Below are 10,247 nucleotides of genomic sequence, written 5' to 3'. Positions count from 1 at the left end.
CAAAGAAGAATGTGTGATAAGAATGTGGCATAAAACTGGGTGTCTCTAAAATGAAGTTTCAGAGACTTTTTATAAGTGCATTCGCAAATTCGACCCCTGATAAATATTCATAATTATCATAGTAAATATTATTTATTATCAAATATAGAACGTTAAACATTGCAACAAAGAATTAACAACAAACCTTGAGATGATTGATATGGTAGTCAACGAGTAACTTGGCATTGTTAATGCTTTCAGGCTGGCCGACAAATATGAAAGGAACTTGTCCCTAAATCAATCAGTCAATCAATTAGTCAATCAATCAGTCAATCAATCAACTAACAAATAAGCCCAACCAATCAAAAGTTTCTTGAATTTTTCATTTATTAAACAAGTGAGCCTGCCAATTTAGTACATTCATAGATTAAAAATTCTCAAATTTCTCATCACTTGTCTAGTAGACTCGCCAATCTAATGCTATCATATTCAACCAACGAATCAATCAATCACTCAATCAATCAATCAATAAACCAACCGCAATCCTTGGTTCATTCATATCCTTATCGCCGGCAATCTTAACCCGGATAGCTCCCGATCTATCGACAATATCCTGAATGATGTGTCCATTCTTTCCAATAATCTTTGCTGTCAATCAACCATAATCAACTGAATCAATCAACTAATCAACTAACTAGCCAACCAATTAATTAATTAATTAATTAGCTCGCCAATAAAAAATAACACTAACTCATTACTATTTGTAGAATGGCTGCTAATGCTACTGCTATCAATCATATTACTACCATTGCTACCACAACTACGACACTACCACCACTGCAACTACGACTACTGCAACTACCACTACTGCAACTACTATAACTACCAAAATTAGCACACAACAATAACAACATTATTACTAATAATAAGAACAATAACTAACACACGAGCATTCTTGGCAATTGAACAATGGCCTCGACGTATTCTAGCATAGCCCTTGCTTCTTTTACAACCTCTTCCGACTGTCATAATGATGATGATGATGGTGGTGATGATGATGTTGTTTGTTTGTGATAAAGATAGTTGTGGCAATAATGATGACAAAGTTGAAGATGACAATGAATAAAATGATAAGAAAAAAATGGCCATCGTAAGGACAACATCTACCCAACCAAAAGTCTCACCCCCCAGCAACAGCAACAGCAGCAACAACAACAACGATACTAACTTGCCCATATATGGTAAACAATCCGAGTTCCTCATTGAGGTCGATAGATATGATGCCGGACAGTTTACGGGCAGCTACAATGTTTGAACCGTGACTGCCGATAGCCAGACCTATCAAATCCTTCGGCACCGTAAACTCTTCGGAATAGTTAGAAGGCGCTTGTCTCGACGTCTGTGTAGATTTGAGCAAGAGTTTTTGAATGAGGGTTTGTTTTTTCACGAGAGTTTGTGTCAAGATGTGGTTTGTGAAAAGATGGATCGTGTTCTAAGTGCAAGCATTTATCTGTGCAGGTAAAAAAGTTAGAAAAATAGATGCAAAAAAATCATTTTTAAAATAAAACTTTTGAAGTGTTACTTAAAATTTGCGTCCAAACAATTAATCATACAACCAACCAATCATTCAACCAATCAACTTCCAACCAATCAATCATCCAACCTCAAGTTTCTTAACAGCATCTTCAGTTTTTTGTTTCAGGAGCATCTTCTGGCGTAGACCCTTCATGTGCATCTCTGACAGTAAGAAAGCCTTTTTAACCACAGACTCGTACTGGGACTGTATGTATGTATGTCGCATTTTTGAAGGTATATATGTAAGTTTGTATGTGTCTGTTTGTATGTATACGTATGTATGTATGTAGGAGTGTTAGCGTGTTTGTATGCATGATAACATGTACGTTTGCATGTACTCCAACTTACAATAACAACAAGGGAGCCATCTTGTTCCTTAAACTCGACGAGAGAGGCCGCACAGGACTGTTTGAAATCTTTGTGAGAGCTAGGGTCTCTACAGCTGAAATGTTAATGTTTAAAACTGTAACTGCTTGTAAAATTTGCAATAGCTACACGTAAAGATGTAAAGAGAAAGAGATAGAATGAGAGAAAGTAGAAGAGTAAATAGAAGAACAGAAAAAACTAACATTGGAAAGAGATCAGGCGGTACTTCAATGATGAGTCTGTGGAAGGTCGATGACGTTACTGGGGGACTGAAGAGTAACAAATTTATATTTTTAACTAATAAATTATTTTTAAATATTATATCCTGAAAAAATGCTTATTTGAAAAAATTCAACAAAACACTGACACCTCAACAGATGACCAAATGAAACGATAGATTTTTAAAAAATAAAATCAAAAACACACATATTTACTTTGTATTTTTAAATCTGACGTTCTCTATCTGTACTATATCACCAGGTACTGTTTTAGAATCTTTGGTTTCTTCGTTGGGGAATTCGACGACGACAAACTCCCCCCTCATCATCTTAACTCGACTATCCACCCAACCAAATGCTTGCTCACTTTCTATGTATTTACAAACCTGACATTGAATATTTATTAATAATATTTTATAATATCTATAATAAATGAATAATCATGAATTAGATTGAATAACCATCATTTTTCTTTTGAAAAAAAAAATGTTTAAGTAATATATTTTTAAAAATTTTGTTCTAATATGAAAAAATTTAATATACGAAAAACACTTTTAGTAATAAAAACTACAGAAAAAAATACAATTCTCTATATAATTTCTCAGCTAGCACAAACACACAGTGCATGTAGAAGTAATTCAAGCTCTGCTACTGAAACAGTATGACCAGGCATCTAAACTGTTACACTGGCCGGCCTCCCAAACAATTAGTATAATTAATTAATATAAATTATAATTAATTAATATAAATCATAATTAAAATAAATTAATTGTAAAAAAAATGTAATTACTTCGACTTCATCACCCTCACTAAATGTATGATGATAGGTTCTCAAGGCAAGTCTAACGTCGGAGAAAGGCACTAATGAGGCTGGTCGGGGGCTTGGAGTGAAAAAATTTTTTCAAAACAAAGTTTAGTTTAGATTTCAATTTGTAAATAAATATATAAAAACAAATAGTAAATATTGAATAAATTATTTGAAAACATAAATTCTAGAAAGATACCTTTTATGATAAATAACTACTACTCCATCTTTTTGTACATCGACAACAGTAGCCTGGAAATAAAAATTAATGAAAGTATGAAAACTAACAAGTACGCTAACAAAGAAGAATCTTTAATTAATTAAATACATTTTAAACTTGAACACTTAGAATACAAGAGACACCATGCTGCCTAGCTTTACTTTACTACATTTACAAACTTTTACTAAAACAGTGTAAATATCAACACAACTCTTACAAACCACATTAAGTAAGTACATTAAACGGCCCATTAAAACACGATATCCAACTAAGATTAGCATCATCTTACTTAACAAACTGACGCAAAAAAACATGTACACTAATTCACTAATCCTGAAAAGCACATTTATCGCGAAAAAAATTTTTTTGGAAGAGTTTCAGCGAAATTGACACACAGAATAAAAATTTCAATTAAACAGATTTAAAAACAAATACAAAAAATATTCTTACGTTTAAATAAATTGAATTATTCCCTTTAACTTCGACGGTTAAATCTCCGTCCATTTTTTGTAGTTTTGTAGTTTGAGTGGGTGCGTTCATTTTTTTATATCTTCCTTTTCCTCGACACAAACAATGAAACGTGTTATAATGGTCCCCATGTATATAAGCAGTAGAACTTAAATATAATATTATTACCATTGAAATGTAATACTATTGCAATGAAATGCTGTATAATTCAATCCATTCTCAAATAAATAATTGAAAATTTATTTAATTAAATCGAATATATACTTGACAAAATAAAAAAGCATTCTGTTTATCAATTTTGAAACTATTAGTGACTATTAAAAAATGTAAACATCAAATTATAAACTAATGTAATTTGATTAAAAACGTAATTTATTTATGTTTTATGATTTAATTACCGATTGACCGATTGATTGATTGATTCAGTTATTCAGTCGTTTATTAATTCATTAATTCATTCGTTCGTTTGTTCATTCACGCTGTAATATTTTTATTAATTCAGAGAAAAAAATGGCTCCAGTGATGAACACGGCACCACCTGACCTCCTTGCCTTAAATAGAAATGGAAACAATTCACTTTATGTGAACATTCTACTGCTATTTATTTTTATTACAAATAGTCATATTTGAGTATAAAAATTATATAGGACTTAAATTAAATCGACATAACCAAACACCGACGAATCGAACACTTACATACCGAAGACCGACAACACCGTAGATATATCGAACCTATCACAATTTCTTTTGGATGATGTATCAAATATCGATAGTCCAAAAACCGTCAAATCGACCAGCGACAAACCAAACACATACAAATCGATTACCGACATACCGACCGAATAAATAATGATAAAATTATACAATAAAACAAATAAATATACATATATAATAATTATAATTTTATATTATGTTATAATTATTGTTAGGGCAAATCATCGGTGAGGCATTCGGGAGCTAATATCGAGCCTAATATCGTTTCGTTATTTCATTCCAGTCCTGGTGTAATCGGCACCCAGCGTTCAACAGTACGTCATAAATTATTTGTATAATTATTTGTATAATTATTTAAAATATAATTATTTAAAATATAATTGTGGTTATTATTATAGTTGTATAATTATTTTGAAGTATAATTATGGTCATAATTACAGTTGCTTACGTTAGGATCACAGATCTCATCTCTGGCTCCAAAAGTGCTGCAGGCTGATAATCCTGATACCGGTTTGTTTTTAGGACAAGTTTTTGAGATCTTTTAATGGATGAGTAAATGAGTGAGTGAATGAATGAGTGAGTAGGTGAGTGAGTGAATAAGTGGTTGAGTGAGTGATTAGAGTAAGCGAATTCAATGCAATTTTATTATTAGTAGTAGTACTAGTAGCAGTGGTTGTAGTAGTGTTTTTTTTAACTAAAACTTATATTTGAAGTACATATTTCACTAAAAATTTCTTCCCAAATCGTTTGTTTTCCTTTGTTCATTTCGAATTATATCGATGATGCCGTATCGAAACGTATACCGAATCATATCATTTCATATCAAATCATATCGAAACGTATCGAATTATATCGAATCATATCGATTCAAATCAAATCGAACCGAAACAGCTGATGACGACCCGAACACGTCACAGTTGCACCACCACCACAACCTGCAGCTGCTGCAGTCCTTACATATCCAAGAGATCCAACCAATTCAGCCACAGGAGGACCTTTTCGAGACGGATGACTTGATATCGACAAAAAAATTAAACTCCTTTTGGAACACTGAGGAAACCCAGGCGCTCATAAACAAATACGTCAGCATCATGCAAGTGACCGATCCGTGCTGTTTCGTCGGTGTCGGCCCGTATAAGTTCATATCGATTACCGAGGCGAAGAAGGAATCGGATGGAAATTCGGTATGTCGGTATTCGGTTTGTAGTGTTTGGTTTTGTTGTGTTTGAAGATTTGCCTGTATTGTATTACATTTGTACCGTAGGCACTCGGTTTCTATGTTCAGTTTATCGCTACTCTGTATATTATTTACCGTAATTAAATTTAAAAAAATGTGACCTCTGCTAACGTGAAAGAAAGTTCTCGTCTACAAGAAGACAACGATGGAATGTTGGACGATGGAGGTTAGGAGCAAGGCGAACTTAACCGAGCTGAGTGCTACCCTATACGAAGAGTTGAAAATCCTGAGGACGTTGAGACTTAAGAAAAATATTATCATCTTCTTCGTTAACCTCATTGCTTCCCACCAAACACACGTAAGGTTTTGAAATTGAAGTCATATGAATAATTATAGTTATTAAAGTTATTAATATTATTAATTATTTCCTAATTATGAACGAGACATTGCATACATTGCATGTGATAGCGAGGATTTCTTCGCATTCGACAGTAAGATCAGACGCCTAAATGATTACACCATCTCTCCAATTAATAATTACGTCATAATTAAGTTATAATAAAATAATTATTTTTTAATAATATTTTTGAATTTTTAACGATTTAGGGCCACGTCATTTTGATATGGGAGAATATGGAGTATGGTATGGTTATTTAATTTAATTTACGTTCATTCACTCATTAATTGTGTTGCTAGAAGATCTTACTTTCATCAACGTAGAATAAAAATTAAAATAAAAATGTTTTGCCTTTTCTTGACAATCCTACTTTTCTCCTTCTTGTTACTTCGTTAGTCTTATCTAGGATTGATTATTGTAACTCGCTCTACTATGGTCTTCCTGACTCTATACTCTATCCTTTAAGTAAAGCTTTTAACTCTGCTGCTCGTCTAGTTGCTCGTGCCCCTTTCTTTTCTCATATATCTCCATATCTTGTTCTCTTGCACTGGCTACCTATAAAATATAGAATAATTTATAAAATTTGCACGTTCATGTATAAGTCTCAATCTAAATTATTTCCTAAGTATTTAACAGATATATTAATTGAACCTAAACGCCCCGGTTTACGATCGTCTTCTTCTCGCTTTTTCTTAACTCCTGTTAAACACTATTTTGCCAAATCTGCTTTTGCTTTTTCTGGTCCTTTTCTATGGAACTCTCTACCTACTTCTCTGACTACTTCTCCATCACTTACGAAGTTCAGAGCGGATCTCAAGACCCATCTGTTTGCAAAATTCATTGAGGAGCGCTGTTGAACATCGCGGAAATAGCGCTTTATAAAATAATTGATTGATTGATTGATTGATTGATTGATTGACTCATTCGTCCAATCATTCATTCACTCAATCGCCAATTTATTTCTTTACCTATTTACTCATTCATTCATTCACTCACTCATTCGTTCATTGAAGGAACTCTAAAAAAGTTGATAAAAGAAGAGAAGCTGACAAAAGATCACTGCGTATTTCACAGCGCATGCATACTACAGGCGCTCAATCATCTCCATTCCCTACTTATCACACACAAGTCTTCCTATTTATTATTATCATTATTATTTATTATTATTGCTGTTGTCATGAATGAATGAATGAATAAATGAATGAATTAATGGATGAATGAATGAATGAATGAATGAATGAATGATTGAATGAATGAATGAATGAATGAATGAATGAATGAATAAACGAATAATAGATTAATAAACTGAATGAATCAATCAATCGATCAACGAAATACAAATGTACGAACAAACGTATAAATAAATATATGAAAACATTCAAACGAACGAACGAACGAACGAATGATTAAGTAAATAAACTGGCCAACAAACAATCAAACACACTTAAACAAACAACCAACCAAACAAACAACCAACCAAACAACCAACCAACCAACCTACCAAACAAACAACCAACCAACCAACCAACCAACCAACCAACCAACCAACCAGCCAACCAACCAACCAGCCAACCAACCAACCAACCAACCAACCAACTAAACAAACCACTAAAGCTACATAAAACTAAACAACTGCTACCTTAATGCTCTTGGCTACGTCAAAGTTGGAAATTTCAAATTCGCCAATCAACATGTTTTCGCAAATTCTGAAGCTTACTACACGGAAAAGTACAAGGATATCTATGACTATGCAGTGGTACTACAGAATTTAATCTCTCAAAAAGTTGGTTTTAACTGATTATTAACTGTTAATTAACTGATTATTAGATTAATTATAGATTAAATAATGACTTTTTATAATTATTCACAATAATTACGAAATTCTGTGGACTAATTAAACGATTTTTAGATTAATTATCCAGTTTTTAGATTAAGAGATTACATAAATAAGGGTTACACAGATGTTAAAAGTACCGTCACAAGCCAGTCGCTTCAGTTCGCAATGCCCGAATTTGACAGAATGCAAATGGAATCTTTTAAAACTATCGAATTAGTCGATTAAGAAATGTGACTTGAATATCTAAAAGTACTGTCAAAAGCCGTTTTGTTTTGCACTAACCGAGTTCAAATGCAAAAAGAATCATTTGACTACTGTATTAAATCAGGCGCTTGAATATATATATATATATTATATTGGTTATCATTTGAAGATATATTTAGCTCAATAGTAATAATTTATCAGTTTATTAACAAGTAAATTATTATCTTATTTAAATAATATTAATACTTAAATATTACGAATAAATAGAAATAAATTTCTTACCTTCAGAATTCGAAAATGGATGTAATAGATATTTATTTCAATTTTGACGACTTGAACGTCAGAGACCTGCTGCGGAAAGTAATTAATTTTATAATTTTTTAAATTAATCATATAATTATAGGCCATTTCATACATTTAATTTTATTATGACATAATTATGACGTAATTGTCATAGACGCAAATGTCGGACAGTCATTCATCCTGTAATTCATTTTCTTATAACTTTTAAGTCATCACCCTCCCAGTTATAACTTACCCCACAATATTTATAGAATTGTAGCGTAATTATGACGTCATAACGACGTAATCACGGCACATATCCCCCAACTTCGACTGAAAATAATTATTTTTAGATTTTTGAAAGATACAGATTGAACCAGAAGTGCCAGAACAGACCGAACGACTCGACGAATGATGTCAGAAACACGACAGCCATCATGCGACATCCATATTACACGGTTTTTTATTCTTTATCATTCATAATTATTCATAATTTGTTATTCTTTTTATTATGATTATTATTTTGACTCTTTAGTTTTTCTCACAATGTTCGTTTTATTGTAGAATAAAAGAGAATTGTAAAATAAAAGAGGAATAAAATATGATCATTGAGAAAAATGATTTTATTTTCGCACATTGATAAACTGCAATATATATATATTGAAATTAATCAAAAACACGCATGTATATACATAATATGTGTATGTATGTGTGTATGTATGTGTGTATGTTGTATGTATGTATGTTGTGTGTATGTATGTTGTGCATGTATGTATGTGTATGTATGTATGTATGTTGTGCATGTATGTATGTATGCACGTGTGTACGTATAGGTGTATGTTTGCTTTGGTGTAGAGGTGGGCGGGAATTGAAATTTGTTCCAAATTCCTTCCCATTTTTTTCATTCCCGATCCTTTCAGAATTCCCATTTATGACAGCATTCCGAAAATCCCCGTGATGCCCGCCTTGGAATTCCCATGGGAATTGGTAAAACCATGGGATTCCTATTCCCATGCTCACCTCTACTTTGGAGCTGACAAAACTATAAAATATAAACTGGCGTAGTTTTTTAGCTAAGATAAATTGAAAAAATTAGACAAAGAAACACAATTATGAAAACATGCCTGGTGTAATTTTATAATAATTGTGAACGTAATAATGATAATCACATACAGACCATCGTGTGGAAGAAACTGAAAGAGCAGACTATACTCTCGCCAGATTTCCATCGATTAGTTGTTAGTAATAATAATAATAATAATAATAATACAAATAATATTAACAATAATAATAACTTTTTCAGATCAGGCCAAAAGTCTGCCCAATATCAGTTTGGGAGGAAATGCTTTTTTGCGAAATCTCCAAGGAAATTCTAGATGAAAACATCTTTCCAAAAATAGATCTTAACGTCCAGAAAGATGACTACGAACAATCAAGGTAGCAGAAAATAAAATTCTCATTAAACCCTATTTACCCTGATAGCTCAGACGGTAAGAGTGCGCGAATGTCGTTGTCGTTGATGGCTGTGACCAGGTTCTAGCGCGAGTCTGTGCGGAACTTTGAAGAACATGGCACACTTCTTACCCAGATATTATCAATTATTAATTAATAATATAATTATATATTATTAATACCGTTAATCCACTCTTAATTAATTCTCAAAGCTATATCTTATAAGATAATAACGTCCTACCTCGGGAAACCGGGTCTCTGGACGCAAAACGAAGATTGATTGATTGATTGATATCTTATAAGATAATAATGATACGATGTTAATGTCTAAAATACTTTGCTACATTTAGATACAAATTCCTTCTGAAGAGATTGTACAATGAGAAGACAGGAACTAATGAATAAAAAAAAATAAATGAAGAATTAAATGAATAAATTAAATAATAATAACAATAACAATCATAATTACAAATAATAATATAACAATAATAATAATATAATAACACATTAAAAAACATTTTTAATATTGTCATCATCACACTACATTACATTA

The 10,247-nt window shown here is 32.0% G+C and overlaps 3 protein-coding genes across 3 annotated transcripts in view; 1 reads left to right on the top strand and 2 right to left on the bottom strand.

Annotated features, from left to right (window-relative positions):
- Positions 1-3,673, bottom strand: part of HELRODRAFT_115802 (hypothetical protein) — a gene marked incomplete at its 3' end in the record, with an annotated part of 5,752 nt that extends 2,079 nt beyond the window's left edge. The window contains exons 1-11 of the mRNA XM_009031137.1: positions 3,614-3,673; positions 3,143-3,195; positions 2,929-3,019; positions 2,355-2,524; positions 2,124-2,189; positions 1,903-1,996; positions 1,643-1,759; positions 1,208-1,378; positions 923-1,001; positions 518-627; positions 185-271 (exon numbers count right to left, since the gene is read on the bottom strand). Of these exons, the coding sequence (XP_009029385.1) occupies positions 185-271; positions 518-627; positions 923-1,001; positions 1,208-1,378; positions 1,643-1,759; positions 1,903-1,996; positions 2,124-2,189; positions 2,355-2,524; positions 2,929-3,019; positions 3,143-3,195; positions 3,614-3,667 (1,092 nt within the window). The remainder of the gene's footprint in view (positions 1-184; positions 272-517; positions 628-922; positions 1,002-1,207; positions 1,379-1,642; positions 1,760-1,902; positions 1,997-2,123; positions 2,190-2,354; positions 2,525-2,928; positions 3,020-3,142; positions 3,196-3,613) is intronic.
- Positions 3,674-4,141: 468 nt separating this feature from the next.
- HELRODRAFT_181321 (hypothetical protein) lies at positions 4,142-6,179 on the top strand (the record flags this gene model as incomplete). The annotated part of the gene is made up of 6 exons (XM_009031136.1): positions 4,142-4,213; positions 4,561-4,659; positions 4,786-4,855; positions 5,237-5,529; positions 5,701-5,880; positions 6,129-6,179. 6 exons carry the CDS (start codon positions 4,142-4,144, stop codon positions 6,177-6,179), a joined length of 765 nt encoding a protein of 254 aa, XP_009029384.1.
- Positions 6,180-8,848: 2,669 nt separating this feature from the next.
- HELRODRAFT_186124 (hypothetical protein) overlaps positions 8,849-10,247 on the bottom strand; it is an 8,204-nt gene continuing 6,805 nt past the window's right edge. Inside the window, exons 14-17 of the mRNA XM_009031135.1 lie at positions 10,106-10,247; positions 10,005-10,075; positions 9,033-9,927; positions 8,849-8,951 (exon numbers count right to left, since the gene is read on the bottom strand). The exon at positions 10,106-10,247 is cut by the window's right edge and continues 361 nt beyond it. The gene's annotated coding sequence lies outside the window, so the exon portion shown is untranslated. The remainder of the gene's footprint in view (positions 8,952-9,032; positions 9,928-10,004; positions 10,076-10,105) is intronic.

Source organism: Helobdella robusta (assembly GCF_000326865.2).
Source record: "Helobdella robusta unplaced genomic scaffold HELROscaffold_70, whole genome shotgun sequence".
Classification (NCBI taxonomy): domain Eukaryota; kingdom Metazoa; phylum Annelida; class Clitellata; order Rhynchobdellida; family Glossiphoniidae; genus Helobdella; species Helobdella robusta.
The sequence above is the reverse complement of the archived record's forward strand: the minus strand, read 5'-3'. Positions and strand labels throughout refer to the sequence as shown.